We start from the raw sequence: 16,848 nt of genomic DNA, 5'->3' as shown, positions 1-16,848 counted from the left end.
TGTGAGTGTACCTTTTTCCCGACATCCTCACCAACACTTATTGTTGTTTTTCTTCATAATAGCTGCCATTCTGACTGGAGTGAAATGATATCTTAGAGTAGTTTTGACTTGCTTTTCTCTAATTACTAGTGATGATGAACATTTTTTCATATATTTGTTGATTGACACTTCTGAGAAGTGTCTGTTGAGTTCCTTGGACCATTTATTGATTGGGTTATTTGTTTTTTTGGTGCTTAGCTTTTTGTGTTCTTTATATACTCTAGAGATTAGTGCTCTGATATGTGAGGGGTAAAAATTTGCTTCCAAGTTGTAGGCTCTCTATTCATCTCACAGATTGACAGACTATTTTTTAACTGCATTTCATTTTGTATTACTTATTAAAATTTTGTGTAATTAATCTGGATATGGTGGTGCATGCTTCTAATCCCAGCTATTCAGTAGGCTGAGACAGGAGGATTGCAAGATTGAGGTCAACCTTAGCAACTTAGTGATACCCTGTCTTAAAATAAAATATAAAAAGGACTACCATTTGACCCAGTTATCCCATTCCTCAGTATATACCTAAAGGACTTAAAATTATCATATTACAGTGATACAGCCACAACAATATTTGTAGCAGTTAAATTCTTTATAGCTAAGCTATGGAATCAGCCTAGGTGTTCTTCATCAGATAAATGGATAAAGAAAATTTGGTATATATGTACAATGGAATATTATGGAGCCATAAAGAAGAATGAAATTATGGCATTTGCTGGTAAATGGATAGAACTGAAGACTATCATGCTAAGTGAAATAAGCCAGTCCCCTCAAAACAAAGGCCAAATGTTTTCTCTGATATGTGGATGCTAACATACATACACAAACCCAACACAAGGGGTTGGGGTAGGGAAGAACAGAATTTCATTGTTTAGAAAAAGGGGAATGAAGAGAAGGAAGAGAGGATGGGAATAGGAAAGATAGAAGAATGAATCAGACTATGGGATGTAACTTTGGTATGTTCATATGTGAATACAAGCCAGTGAAACTCCACATCATGTACAACCACAAGAATGAGATCCTAATTAGAATAAGTTATACTCTATGTATGTATAATATGTCATAATACACTGTACTGTCATGTATATCTAAAAGAACAAATAAGAAAAAGTTTAAAAAGTGCTGGGTATATAGCTCAGAGACAGATGCTCCTGGGTTCAGTCCCAATTACCGCCCCCCCCCCCAAATTAAAAACGTTTTTGTGTAATTGGTTTCAGCCTGTTTATTTAATGAATTAATGAAAGTTTACCCAACATGTGTATAGTCTGCTATAAATATCTACTTGTTTGTGATAATGAATGACAGTGGTTGTGTCTGTAACATGCCAGGTTTTTGTAGAGATGAACTGCCAAGAATAAAATAACTACTTAAGGAATCTTCTAAGATTTTGTTAGTTGTTAACAAAACAAAACTGGAGAGAACAAGTTAATTACTCTCATAATACTGTCAGCTGTTTTTAACTTGTTTTGTGGCTTCTATATAATTACAGAGGATCCTCTATCTGTACTATCTTATTTCCACAGTTGAAGGCATTGAGTGACCTGGAGTTTATGTATTTATCAGTATAACAAAGTGGATATTCATTTTGCCTTATCTATTTCATGTCAAACAAATTGTTTGCCAATTTAAAATTGCCTTAGTTGATGCTGTCCAGCAGTCGCCTGCTGTGGACTGATAGCTCTCACAGGATCCCAGCCCCTGCTTGTAGCCTCTTCTCTTCTTAGTGACCCATGGGCAGGGATCACCATGGTTCTGGCATGTGGTCCTGTCACCCTGGACTTTCTTCCTTCCCGAAGCCCAGAAGGATGCTCAGGCTGGTGTATGGTAAAAAGAAGCTGATTGATAGAATAGTAAGTGTTTTCCAAGGCAAATGAACCTGGAGATGGTTAATATCCCCAAAGCTAAAATCTCTTCATTTACTTTCATAAAAGTCTTCTGCCATCATATTCATTAAGGTAGACATCACTGCAGTGCACTCTGACCTTCCAGTCCCAAACATTGTAAGTAGACTTTGCAGCAGTAGCTGGATCTAGCAAAACCTCCAGCGTCTCCTGTTAGATTTAATAAGCATTTCTTAAGATTCAAGACCATTGTCCTTTGGTCATCTTACTGGTCTTCACATTTTAGGTGATTTCAGTGTTTACTTTCACAATGAATGTTTCTTAGTTACCAAACTTGGATATCGCTAATATTCTGGTCATGAGCATATCTGCATTTCTTACCTGTAAAGATTGACTCAAATCTCTCACAGTGCACTACCTGAAATGCCTAACAACGAGCAAACCACAAATCCTTGCAGTCATCAGAGAACTTAAATGTCTGCTTCACCTTGATATTTTTGATCAAAGGCAACTCAAATCAGAGCTAGCTTTTTATTTGATACAGAAGAAGGATATCCTGCCAAATATTTCCTTGGATATTTCTGGGGGCAATTTCATCACTGATGGAGCTGTAGAGTTGTTTATACCACAGTAGTCCATAATACAATTTGTGGGACTCTTAGCTACAGATATTGGTTATTCTGACTTCTTTACTACATGACTTGAAGATTTTTGGAGAAGCCAATATGAGTTAGGTTTCTGAAGCACTGAGCTGATATAGGAACAGGTCATGTTTTATGAAGGAATCTCTTTATAGGTTCTTTTTTTTAATATTTATTTTTTAGCTGTAGATGGACACAACACAATGCCTTTATTTTTATGTGGTGCTGAAGATTGAACCCGGGTCCCACCCGTGCTAGGCGAGCGCTCTACCGCTGAGCCACAATCCCAGCCTTCTTTATAGGTTCTTCATAGAGGCATTTTTAATGCATATAATCATGCCTGCCATTTCAAAGTTTGTTACTATAGGAATAAGGACTCATTAGGGATTTGCCAGTGCAGTTCATAGCCAGTGGTTGTGCTCTCAACACATTAGGGCCTGGCTCTGATCAGTGCCTGTTTACCTGTTTACTTTTCAAGACTCTGAAAAGTTTTTCCTATTACCAACAGTGGTGTCTTCTTTTCTTAACCAGTTGAAGAATTCTTGTGGATATTCTATTTGACAGGGTTGATACTGCCAAGTTGGTTACATAAACAGTGGCAGTGCTCATCACCTGGATTCCAGTACTGCAGCTGTCACCTGAGCAAATTGCACAACTTCAAGAAGAGCTCTTCATGGAAGTTAAGGAACTTCTAACAATAATAAAACAAAGCTCACTAAGAATGTAGATGTTGTTACCCTCTTGTTAGTTTGAAAGCTCTTTATTATCTTACAGAGTTACCAGGTGACTGCAACATATCATTGAAAATCAAGGATTGATGAGCTTTATCCAAGTTTTAGTGACTTTTTTCAGTGTCTTCAGTACAAAACAAAGTACTTGGTCTTTTAAACAACATAGCTGAAGTCAGAGTTCTTTTCCAATAGTGACTGAAGATGTGATGAAGCAAATCAACAATTTACTTCAAACCAAGGAATTAGCAGTGAGCTATTCTGTTGTAGTCTACCTGACAAACAGCCCTGGTTATTCTTTGACTGGCAGAGTAGTGTTCTTTTCTAGGATATGCTTGCAATCATGCAGTATTGGCCAAATTCAACTTGTAAGAATGTTGGTAATGACCTACAGATCTTGCAATTCATTTTTTACACTCCTTGGCAACTTCTCTCAACCAACAGTTCAGCCTGGGCATTGTGGGCTATGTATCATGTCTGCAGGAAAAACCCAAGCAGATGCTTCAAAATATTAGTCGAAGAAGAAAGATTGCAGCTTTTGTATGGTATCCAGGAGCATAGTCAGGTAAACCCCCAAGTACAGTAGATAGCAATTTCCATTCTAGAGAACTGAAGGATGCATTTTATGAATTGTCAGAATCTGACTTTATTTGTTGAACATCCTTCTTAACCTGAGGGCTTTGAAGGTGAGCTCTGTTCCTCAACTTCAAGTCTTCTTCCCTGTGAGTAATTGAATATTGAAAACAGTTGTTGGAGTTTGTGTATTGGCTGTCTCATTGTCCTTTTCTTGTTGGTTTTCTATAACTTACAGAAAGGCTAGATTTGTATGGTCACCATAATCTCTAATCACATCACTGTCATTTTGGGAAACCCCTTCAGCAGTAATTTGGAAAAAATCAAATACAGTGGACTTTGTGGGAAGACCTGGGAGCTTGTGTTAGAATAGCTGTGCCTTTCATCTCTGGCCTTAAATAGTTTCTCCACTTTAGGAATTTGTCAAGAAAATAGAATCTCTTTACTGGGAAGCGGAAGGACAGACCTACCAAGAGGACTTGGTATTTATGTTAAAATGTCTCAGTTGTTATTCTGTATGTGCAGCTACCAGAAAAGAAGCACATGAACAAAAGATAAGAAATAATATATTTTAAAATGTTCTTTGGCCAGGTACAGTGACACAAACCTGTAAATCTAGCTATTTGGGAGGCTACGGAAGGAGGTTCACAAATTCAAAGCCAGCCTGGGCAACATAACGAGACCTTTTCAGAATTAAAAAAAAAAAAAAGAAATGTAGCCCAGTGGTAGATCAAGCATTCCTGGGTTCAATCCTTAGTACCTGGGGGTGCAGGGGACTTTTTTTTTTTTTTTTTTTTTTTAAGAAAATAGAACCTCTTTTGCAGGAGGAAGAAAAGATTTACTTTCTTTTATTTCCCCACAGACACCTGAATACTTTTCATTTGAGAGGTAGAGGGAAGAGAAACGTGTGTGTAAATATAAATATATATATGTATGTATATATATATGTATGTGTGTGTATATATATATATATACATATCTTTTTTTAAATAGTAAATGCTACTTTATTTTTTATTTTTAATTTTTTTGGTCTCTGATCTCTTTATTTATTACAATAGCTTTATTATTATTTATTATTATTATTTTTGCCTTACAATTCTTAATACACCTTTATACTATGATGTATATTTTTTTTCAAAAATTGTTTTTAGTATTTTCTTTCTTGTCTTTTCCCCAGCAATTTGATAAATTATACCAAGTTTGTATCAATATGCATACTTGGGATGCATGTGGGACATAGTGGGTTTAGAGCCTGAAAATGAGAGTGTTTAGAAGAAATATTATATGGGAATTGTAAATCTCAGTCCTCTAAAATTTAATTTGGTGGGATTATGACTAAAACTGGGAGGAAGAGGAAGGGCCAGAAAGACTGCTATACATTTTAGTGGGTGTTTTTAATCTAACATGAAGTCAAAAAGGGATGGCTTTTCTGAGATCCAGCTTTAATTACTGCACATAAACCCTTTTATCAACATGCTGCAACATGCTCTGAGGAATATTCCTTCCTTGCCTAAAACAGTTTAAACATAAAAAATAAAATTGCCTTTTTCAGTATGTTGTGGATATTATGCCTTGGGGTTAGCATTAGTACAGTGGTATGGTTGAAATGAATTTTGAAATTATAGTTTCAGTAGACCCTTTATACTGTTACATTTTAAATAAGATGGGTTTCTTTTTCATTTCTAAGTTTTTCTGGATGAACCATATTTTAAAATTTAGTGAACAACTGTACTTTCCATTTTGGGAAAAAGTGAGACTAAGTGAAAAAGTATAAAAATGACTTTGATTTTGAGAATGAGATTTTTTTTCTTAGGGTTTTTACTGAAGACATATTTTACATTTTTACAGTAAAGGGTAGAAATCATAAGGTCCTATCTTATTGAATTTTCACAAAGTCAACCTCTATATGAAATGACTAAATTGATAAATAAAACATTATAATTTCTAAGAGCACCCACTTATTCTCCCTCCTAATCATTGTTCCCCAAGTAATAATTACTATCCTGATTTCTATCACCCTAGATTAATTTCACTTGTTTCTTGACTCTGAGTAAACAAAATCATAATTATGTCTTGCTTTTTTAATGCATCATTGTAAAATTCATTCATATTCTTAACATTAAAAATAGTTTTTTAAATTGCTACATAGCAGTGGCAAAGAGCAGTCTGTGGTAAGATCCTCTTGGAGGGTCCGAATGACCAAGTCATTTTCATAATAATGCCAAACTTATTTATTACTTCTCTCGCATGTATCCGTGTAGTTTTCCAAAGGCACTACCTGGAGACTAATGGAATATCTATGTATTATGGTTTTTTTTTTTAGTTTTAATTTCCAAGAGTAAATATTGATAAGCTAATTCACAAAAAATAAAGCTAAAGGGTGAAGTGACTGACCTCAGTACATTTCTATGTATAAAGGATTCTTTTTTTTTTTCAAGAGTCCATCCTCCATCTCCTAAAACTTTAAAAACAATTTTTTTTTAGTTGTAGATGGACATAATACCTTTGTTTTTTTTATTTTTATGTGAGGCTGAGGATTGAATCCAGTGCCTCACAAGTGTTAGCCAAGCACTGTTCCACTTAGCTATACCCCAACCCCAAGTAAAAAGGATTCTTGAGACTAGAAAGTTTGAGAACCATTACTTTAGAGTATTCCATTGTGTGATTATGGTACAATTTATTGTCCATTCCATTGTTGGTAGTATTTGAATTGGTTCTACTTTGGCACTATTATGAATAGAGTAGTGAATGTTCTTGTACATATCTCTGGAGTACTCATGGACACATTTTGTTGAGTATTTTGGGGCAAAATTACTGGATCATAGGGTTTGTATATGTTTTCCCTTCTTTTTTCTTTTTCTTTTTTTTTTTTAAAGAGAGAGTGAGAGAGAGGAGAGAGAGAGAGAGAGAGAGAGAGAGAGAGAGAGAGAGAGAGAGAGAATTTTTAATATTTATTTTTTAGTTCTCTGCGGACACAACAACTTTGTTGGTATGTGGTGCTGAGGATCGAACCCGGGTCGCACGCATACCAGGCGAGCGCGCTACCGCTTGAGCCATATCCCCAGCTCTGTATATGTTTTCCAAAGTAATTGTACTATTTTACATTCCTGTCAACATTTATGGAGTTCCTGGTTACTTTACATCCAAATAAGGCTTTTTTAATTATGAGAAGAAGTGGAAGAAGATTGTTTAATTTATACCAGTGTGTCTTTATAAGACATTATATGGTGGCATAGTAGAGGGAGTAAGCATGTGTTCAGTGGCTTTACTTTTTATTATTATTATTATTAATGGCTTTACTTATAACTAATTAGTTCTCTCTCACTCATGCATAGTACTAACTCAGAGACAGCCAATAACTCAGTCTAAGATATCTAATATTGAGCTGCACCTGGCTAAAGTACCTCCTTTCTTTATTGCATAACAAGATGTTCCTAGTTCCTTTTAGTAGAGAATAATAGTAGAGAACAAGATCAAGATGCTGAATGTGCTCATTGCTAGTAGAATGTCTTTGCTGCTTTCACTACATAGAATTAGCACATATCCACATCAACATGAAATTGTCAATATTTTGGAAAGTATGAGCTTATGCTAGTATTTCTAGTTGTAGTTGAAGTTGAACCTTACTGGTTCTATTATGCCTTTTCTACTTTCGTATCTTTGTACCTTCTAACATAGTGCAAACCTTGGCTCATTTGCTCAATCTGATAATACATTTAAAATTTAGTAATTGCATTGTCCATGCTATTACAATAAACAGGCCTACAAAAGGTGCTCAGAATTTATTTACCTCTCCCCACCCTGCTCAAGACTGAATTTCTGTGTTCTGGTCAAATTCTGTGTTCATCAGTTATTCTGTCCTTCTTGCAACCTTCCTTCTATAAAATATAGTATTCATTTAAAAGAGAATTAGTTTGTTTCACTTTGCTTTTAGTTATTCTTCATTCTTACTGGTTTAATTTTTGAATATCTGTCTATTATTATAACTAATGGATGGCAACAAACTACTGGATGGCCAAAAATAAAAACAAAAAAGATGATATAACCAACTCTACTCCACACTTCATGAGTTGATATTATGCTAGTGATTTATTCTAACTTGTTATATATGACAGCAGAATGCATTATATTTCATATTACACATATAGAACACAATTTTTCATATCTCTGGTTATATACAAAGTATAGTCATTCCATTTGTGTCTTCATACATGTACTTAGGGTAATGATGTCTATCTTATTCTACCATCTTTTCTATTCACATTCCTCTCTCTTCCCCTCCCCCCCTTTGCCCTATCTAGAGTTCCTCTAATGCTCTCATGCTCCCTGCCCCCAACCCCATTATGAATCAGCATCCTTGTATCAGAGAAGACATTCGGCATTTGGTTTTTTGGGATTGGCTAACTTCACTTAGCATTATATTCTCCAACTCCATCCATTTACCTGCAAAGGCCATGATTTTATTCTCTTTTATTGCTGAATAATATTCCATTGTGTATATATACCACATTTTCTTTATCCATTCATCTACTGAAAGGCATCTAAGTAGGTTCCGCAATTTAGCTATTGTGAAAACCAAATGCTGAATGTTTTCTTTGATATAAGGAGGCTGATTCATAGTGGGATAGGAAGAGGGAGCATGGGAGGAATAGACGAACTCTAGATAGGGCAGAGGGGTTAGAGGGGAAGGCAGGGGGCATGGGATAATTAATGATGGTGGAATGTGATGATCATTATTATCCAAAGAACAGGTATGAAGACACGAATTGATGTGAATATTCTCTGTATACAACCAGAAATATGAAAAATTGTGCTCTATATGTGTAATAAGAATTGTAATGCATTCCACTGTCATATATAAATAAAAAAAAATACACGGATACTTGAATGTTGAAAAGAAACCAGCTAGACAAAGACTAGGCAGATAAAAGTCAGGTAAAGTACCTTGAGATGGCAGGAAGAACAGAAAGAAGGGTAGTGTAGGGACAGAAACCAATTGAGAGAAGGAAAGAATAGCCTGGACATGGATTTGTAGGACAGTAATTTCGAGTATTGACTACAATAAGGAATTTGGATTTTATTCTGAGTGCAGTGGGAAACTGTTCAAGGCATTAAACCAGGGAAAATTGCCTAAATAAATATTTAAAGAAATCAGTCTAGGGGCTGGGGCTGTAGCTCAGTGATAGAGTGCCTGTCTTGCAAGTATGAGGCACTGGGTTTGATCCTCAGCACCACATAAAAATAAATAAATATATTGTGTTCATCTTCAACTAAAAGAATATAAAAAAAAAGAAATCATTCTGTGAAAATGAAATAGAAGGGAACAAGAATGGAAGCAGGCAATTAACAGTAGTAATGCAGGAGAAAGATGATGGTGGGTTAGATAAGACCGATAGCATTCAGGGGAGGTAAGAGAAGTGGAACCATTGGTGTACATTTTGCAGATAGGGCTAACAGGATTTGCTGTTGGACTACACATAAGAAGAAAGAGAAATAATTCCAAATAAAGGTTTGTTTGTTTTTAAATAAACCATTTAAAATTGGTCTGTTTAAAACACAGAACTTAATACCTATATGTTCTACATGATAATGCTTTCTTAACACTTTTATCATTTTTGTTTTATTTTATTCAGGCTTATGCATCTGGATGTGACATTGTAATACTGGGAAGCGATTTTGAAAGATTACAGATAATATCAGGAGCTAAACATGGAAATATTCAAGTGGGTTGTGTAGACTGTTCAATGCAACAAGGCAAGGTTTGTGATCTTGTGGTAATATGCAGATTTGTTTTGAATATCAGGTTTTTGTAAGGATAATCTTGAAGTATGACTTTCCTGTTTAGACTTGCCTTGTTTCAAGGACAAGGTAGCTGCAATTTTTTTTTGTTTTGTTTTTTTGCTAAGAAGCATTTTAGAGTGTCTCAGAAATTCTGTAATTATAAAATTTTAAAATACGGTATAACATTTGATTTGAGAAACATAATACTACCTTTAGAATTGGTCTAAAACTTATTTAAAGATCAATTGGATTGAGGGAAAGTAATGACAAATATTCAGTTTATAGGCTAGGGATATAGCTCAGTTGGTAGAGTGCTTACCTCACATGCATAAAGCCCTGGGTTCAATCCCTAGCACCATAAAAAAAAATTAAATTTGTTTATAACTTTATAATTTTTTTTAAAACTATTTGGTAAAGTCATTCTTTGCTAGCAGGTAGTTATGTCCTTGTAACTTTTGGATAAACTTTGTGTTGAAAGGTTGATTGACTACTAAAATCTGTAATATTAATTTTCAAGTATAGAAAAGAAATGAAAAACTTTGGCTGGACTTCTTTTTGCATATGAAAAGTTGAAAAGAAAACCTTGAAGGTAAATTAGCAACAGCAAAAACAAAAGAAACGAAGCATACAGATCAGGTTAAATACAATTTAAATTTAAAATTTTAAATACAATTCTGTGTAGTACCAGTATGTGAGTTCTACTAGTAGGCAATATATAAGGTTAAAAAAGCTCTATATGTCATAGATACATCCTTGTTTATAACTGGGCTGAATTTTGCCAATTCATTCCCCCCTCTCCCTCAAATATTTAGCTACATTGTTTGTCTATTCCACTAGAATTTTTTTGGTGTGCCCTAGGACCTCATGCATGCTTAGCATGTGTTCTATCACTAAGCTATGCTCTTAACCTCACTGTAACATTTCCTGTGAGTAATAAAATTTATCATAAAAGAATCCACACCCCTCCCTTAAAAAAAAAACTATCCTAATTTCTGATAAATCTGGCAGTTTGAAAAATTAGTATTGGGGACCTAAAAATAATCTTGGTAAAAGAATTGTGTATTGTTGCAGTTTTTACTTATTTGTTTTATTACTGTTCTTTTTGTTACCTGCATCTCTTCAAGTTTCTCTCATCTTTCTCTTGTTTAGACATTTTATTATTTATTACTATATTCCAAATATGGTCTTTGTTATAGAATAATAAAAATCCTTGAGATTTTTTTCATTCTCTTCATGCCTGATTGACTAGCTTTGTAATTTTGCACTTTTTATTATTGTATAAAAACTTTTATATTATCCAGACTCAGATAGAACTGGTTAATGTTGGAAATCTAATTTGTTATGTTCAATGAAAGCTACATTTTATGATGAACTAAACTACGTGTTAGTCCACATTAGGATGAAGGAGACGCTGGGTTTTATGGTCATTCTAATAAAAGGCAGGGGTGAGGGGTGTAACTCAGTGGTAGAGTATGTGCATTAGACTCTTGAGTTCAGTCTGTAGCATTCCATATATTTTTTTAAAGAATAACTTAAAAGACTAATAAAACAAAATGTTAAAAAAAATGTATTCAGGGGGTTAGGGTTGTGGTTCAGTGGTAGAGTGCTTGCCTCTCATGTGTGAGGCACTGGGTTCAGTCCTTAGCACTATGTAAAAATAAAGATATCGTGTCCACCTACAACCAAAAATAAGTAAGTAAATAAATAAATAAATGTATTCAGGCAATTTGCAAAGGAATAAATCTAGGTTTTATTTTTTAAAGTTTAATATACACTGACAGAATCATAAACTTGAAGGATAAATATCCTTAAAAACAATTTTGAGATTTGTCAGATTCTGTATTTGGTAAGTATTACATTGATATGTTTTCTTCTAAAAGGAAAAGAATTAATATTGACTCTGTATTTTATATATGCAAAGTGTTTTACAAATGTTACTTTTAGTCCTCAAAATAGAACTGTTAGGCCAGTGGGTTGGTAAACACTTGTAATCCCAGCAGTTTGGGAGGCTGAGAGAGGAGAATCTCAAGTTCAAAGCCAGCCTCAGCAGATTAACTCTCACTCAACTTGTCTCTAAATAATGATAATTTTAAAAAGGACCATTTCTCTAAATAAAATATAAAAAAGGACTGGAGGTGTGGTTCTGTGGTTAAGCACCCCTGGGTTCAATCCTTGGTACCAAAAAAAAAGAAAAAAAAACAACTGTTAGAAAGAATGTTTCCCTATGTATTTTTATAATATCTATAATATTAAGGTTCAGTACTAGGATTCCGACTCAGATAGGATGATCTTCAAACCTGACATTTTTAAGTATTAGTGAAATTGTGTGTATGGACATATTTAAAACTATATTATTTATTTCTTTTGCTCTTTTGATATGTAAGTTAATATATTTATAATAATTTTTTCTTTTATCTTTCAAAAGATTGCAGCATCCTATGGAAACATTATCTCCATTTTTGAACCAGTTAATCTACCGAAACAAAAGAAAAATTTGGTCAGTAATTTATCATTTTTTCCTTCAGGATTTGAAATGTTTTTAGTATTAAAAGTGTATAAAATCAGAACAACCATCAAATAACCAGTATAAATTATACACTATAATTTAAGATACATGTTAAATCCCATTGCTCTTTAAAGTATATTTAAATTTTTTATTATAATATAGTAAATTATGCCAATGAATTGTCTTGAAATGCTTTACTTCTTTTTCTTCTAATATTTTTTACCTTACTATTTATATTTTAAAAAGTAACTTAAAGTTTGACAGTTAATTTTATTGCTAATATCAAACACCATTGTGTAGCCTTATGTGGGTGGGACTTTATTGTTGGTTTAGATCTGCATTCATTTATATTTTCTTCTTAAAGTTACATGTTTTATTTTTAGGTTCTTAACATTTCTGGAACTTAGTTTCTTGTGCTTATTATATCATGTATATCATGTATATAGAATATAATTCAATGACTTTTTCTTTATAAGGAATTGATATTCAGAAATAGTTAAGAAATCTGGTTAATCAATAGTTAACAAATATTGGTAATTTATAGTAGATTTCATAGGTGCTTTAATGCTCTTAAGTATAACAAATGAAACACATTATTTTCCCTGTCTCTAGTGAAGATTAGTAATTTAAGCCATATGAAACAAGATAGGTATAATGTAGTTGAAAGAACAGTGTGTTCAGACTCATAGGACTGGTTTCTATTTCTGCTGCTTCCTATCTCTTTGAATCTAAGCAAATCTGCTTAAGAAGTTTTTTTGTTCAACTCTGAAATTGATTAATAACTTAGTCATTATTTTTTTAAAAAACATTTTTAGTTGTAGAGGGACATATAATTTTTTTTTTTTTAAATGTGGTGCTGAGGATTGAACCCAGTGCCTCACATTTGCTAGGCAAGTGCTCTACCACTGAGCCATAGCCCTAGCCCTCATTCTTGATGTGGTTATTGTAAGGATGACATATTAAAGACTGTGTAGAAATGTAAAGAATCTGAAGATGTTTTATAGTAAAAATACCTTCAGATATTATTTTGTTCATTTTTATGGCATTTTCACTTAATTCATTATCTCACAAGTTACCTCTAACCTACTTTGAACAGCTGTTATTCTTTTCCTTTCTTTTTAAAAATGAGACAATAGAAATCCAAAGAAAATAATGCGTTGACCAACAAAACAGCTGTTGAGCCAATTGGTGGCACACGCTAGTAATCCCAGCTACTCAGGAGACAAGAGGACTGCAAATTTGAAGCCTGCCTTAGCACATTTAGTCTACTCTAAAACACTGTTTATAATTCTTTCCGTTTCTATATAGTCTTTAATCTGTCATCCTTAAAATAACCCCATCAAGAATAACTAGGTATATTTGTCTTTACCTAAACAGCACTGCAGACTCCTCATGTCAGTAGTTGATAATTAATATTTGTCTTGTTCTAAAGGACCGAGGTCAAATGCCCATGTTCACAGGTATAAGTTCAGATCCTAAAGACATGTTTAAGTCTTCCGAAGTATTTTATTAAAACCAGTATCTTTAATTGCTTGAGAAGAGAGGCAAATCAACTAACTGACCCTTTCCTATGTCAACAGAACTGTGACATTTTCTTTGGGTCAGGCCCAGGGTCCAGTGGTTATGTAAAATAATGGAACACAAATGAGAAAATATTCATAGGCTTGGTCATTCTGAAACCAGTTTATTTCTTGTTTCATAAACTAATTCATAAACATTATAATTCATAAGTATTATTTTTATGAAAATAAAATTACTAAAAGAAAAAATAATGCAATGAGCTCAGGAGGCTGAGGTAATAGGATCACAAGTTCGAGGCTAGCCTTAGCAACTTAGCAAAGCCCTAAACAACTTAGTGAGACCCTGACTCAAAATAAAAAGGGCTAGGTATGTAGCTAGTGGTCAAGTGCCTCTGGGTTCAATTCCTGGTACCAAAAAACAAAATAAAGCAAACAAAAAAAGACTGAATAGGTATTAGTTTCATAGTTGAATAAAAACTTCTTAAGCTGACTTGCTTAGGTTCAAAATAGTTATCTCAAAATTTTAAAAAAATCTAAAAAGTCTAGGGATAGAGTTAGAGGCAGAATGTTCCTGGGTTCAATCCCCAGTACCACAATAAATAAATAAATGAATAAATAAATTTAAAAGCTATCTGTATAGGTGTGATTACTTCTTTGTGTTAATGAAAAATATTTTCTCTGAGTTAATTGATAGCTGTCTTTAAATTTAGAAGGAGTATCCACAGTTCTCCCTGATTTGTATGTATTTTTTAAAAAATTGTTCTAATTAGTTATACATGACAGTAGTGATTTCTGTGTTTATAGATTGTTAGTGAATCCAGTATTAGAGGCTCTTATAACCTTATGAATTAGCAAATTGGTAATATTAAAAATAAATTTTGAAAGTTGTTTACCCAGAACAAAGTATTTCAGTAACTATATGTTGAACGTAAAAATCAGCTGAAAAACAATCAGTATTTTATTTTGAGATGCCTATATTATTAAGAGTTGAACTATGTAAAATATTCAATAAAACAGACTATTTCTAGGAAGCACTGACTTCAGAGAAGGGAACAAAAACTTGAGAAGGAGAGGAGAACTGGATCAAATGGAAAAATCACCATTTGATTGGAAGATACACCAAGTCTATATATAATTTTAGAATATAGTTTCAGAAACTATACATCCTCATTAAAAAGATTATTCCATGTTCTTTATACATCCTGGAAAATTCTTTTGAGGTGCTGGTTCATCACTAGAGGTGTACTTCAGAAATGTTGGTAGACAAGTAGATAGATCCTGCCCTGGGAATTTTAACATCTGAACGCAAGATGTTCTTTCAGTATATATATATCTAGTTGAGAGAGGGTTATGATGTTCAGGTTGATCAAGAGCCATTCTTATAATGACAGTCCTTCATAAAAGTGTATTCTGTGTACTGCTTCATATTCAAAATAACCCAGGATGTTGGTTTAAAGTTCATGTTCCTGTGCCACAAACTGGACCCTTTGAGCCTAAATTTGTGAGCATGGCTCTTGGAAATTTGATCTTTTTATAAAAATCTTCTTTGTTATCCTAAACTATTACATTGAATATTTATGGATTTTGGTCTATTAGTGGACAGTGAAATCAATTTAGTAGGCCACAATTTGAATTTTAAAGGAAAATGAATTGAAAGGTCAAAATGTATATCATATGTAGTAAGGGTAACCCCAGGTTTCATATGTATGTCTGTATGTATATATATATGTGTGTGTGTGTGTGTGTGTGTGTGTGTGTATATATATATATATATATATATATATATATATATATATATACATCTCTATGTATATGTGTGTGTGTATATATATCTTTGTGTGTGTGTGTTTGTGCGTTCTGGTTCATGGTACAACATGTATTTTCTTACTGATTTGCAGACAAAAATAGTCTGAAGCATACTGTTTTAAGAAATAGAAAGGCTTTGCCAGGTGTGGTGGCATACGCCTGTAATCCCAGTGGCTCAGGAGGCTGAGGCAGGAGGATTGTGAGTTCAAAGCCAGCCTCAGTTGCCTAGGGAGGCCCTAAGCATCTTAGTGACACCGTGTCTCAAAATTAAATATTAAAAAAAGGGAGTGGGCCTGGGATGTGACTCAGTGGTTAAGCATCCCTAGGTTAAATCCCTGGTATGAAAAAAAAAATAAAAATTTTTAGGCCTTATATAAGAATTTATTAAGGAAGTGCTATATGTCTTCTCAGTTTTCCCATGTACCGTCATGATCTTGGATGGGGATGAAAAATTAAGAAAAGTTTAAATAGCAGAACCACAGACAAATATTTAAAATTAAACTTTTGACCATAACTATAAAAAAATAATAATTTGGTCTGAGGTTAATAAGATAGGTTATATAAGATGACATGTGCTTTATTGGTGGTTATGCTAAAGAAAGAGTTTTGGGTATTCTCTCAGTAATCTCCATCATATATTCTCTTATTCTGAATGAATTGAACACTTCGTTCTTAAAAATGACTGCATGTATTATTATAATAATAAGCCTGAACATACACATTTCATAGAAAAGATGCTTATCATAATTATCTAAATGACTTTTTTCTTCTAATTTTAGGAATATTATAGTCAGTGGCAGAAGAGTGGCCAATTTTTTCTGGAATCAATAGTACACAATTTAACTTGGGATCCCACAGGTAAGAAAATAAAGAGGATTAACGAAATATTACTTGCCTGCAATGCTGCTTTTATTATTCTTATGTATTTCGTGTTGTAAGATTATGGTGAATACTAAAGTAAGTTTAACACTTTGTGCCCATTTAGAGTTGTTACTGAAATGAAGTAACATTTACTGAAATGAAGTAACATTTCATATGCACTGTAATAAATTATAGGATATGATAAATACTGTAATGCTTATTGGTTTTGGAAAGAAACATTTCTATCTGAGGAATCGTGGTGTTATTGAAAGGAGGAGCTTTCTAACCTGATCAGGTTTTAATGATGAGAGAAGGGTAGATGGAATAGGAAAAAGAAGAAAATTTTAAGATGAGACCATCAGGCCTATGTTCAGTTACTTTTGTATTAAAAAATTATGCCAAAATTTACTGGCTTAAAGCATCACTCATTTTATTGCCTATGATTCTGTGGGTCAGGAATTACTACAGGGTTCTATAGGAATGGCTTATCTCTTGTTCCATGCAGTATCTGAAGTAGCTTGTCTGTGGCTAGAGTATCCAAGAAAGTCTTCATTG

General features: G+C 33.5%; 1 protein-coding gene and 1 pseudogene across 1 annotated transcript in view; both read left to right on the top strand.

Annotated features, from left to right (window-relative positions):
- LOC144256173 (dmX-like protein 1) overlaps nucleotides 1-16,848 on the top strand; it is a 166,237-nt gene that overhangs the window by 10,298 nt on the left and 139,091 nt on the right. The window contains 3 exon segments of the mRNA XM_077801257.1: nucleotides 9,453-9,578; nucleotides 12,026-12,097; nucleotides 16,212-16,290. Coding sequence (XP_077657383.1) covers nucleotides 9,453-9,578; nucleotides 12,026-12,097; nucleotides 16,212-16,290 — 277 coding nt within the window.
- On the top strand, nucleotides 1,767-3,916 carry LOC144255709 (protein zyg-11 homolog A pseudogene; annotated as a pseudogene).

Source organism: Urocitellus parryii, chromosome 1 (assembly GCF_045843805.1).
Source record: "Urocitellus parryii isolate mUroPar1 chromosome 1, mUroPar1.hap1, whole genome shotgun sequence".
Taxonomy (NCBI): Eukaryota; Metazoa; Chordata; class Mammalia; order Rodentia; family Sciuridae; genus Urocitellus; species Urocitellus parryii.
Note: the sequence above shows the minus strand (reverse complement) of the source record. Positions and strands in the feature narration are given on the sequence as shown.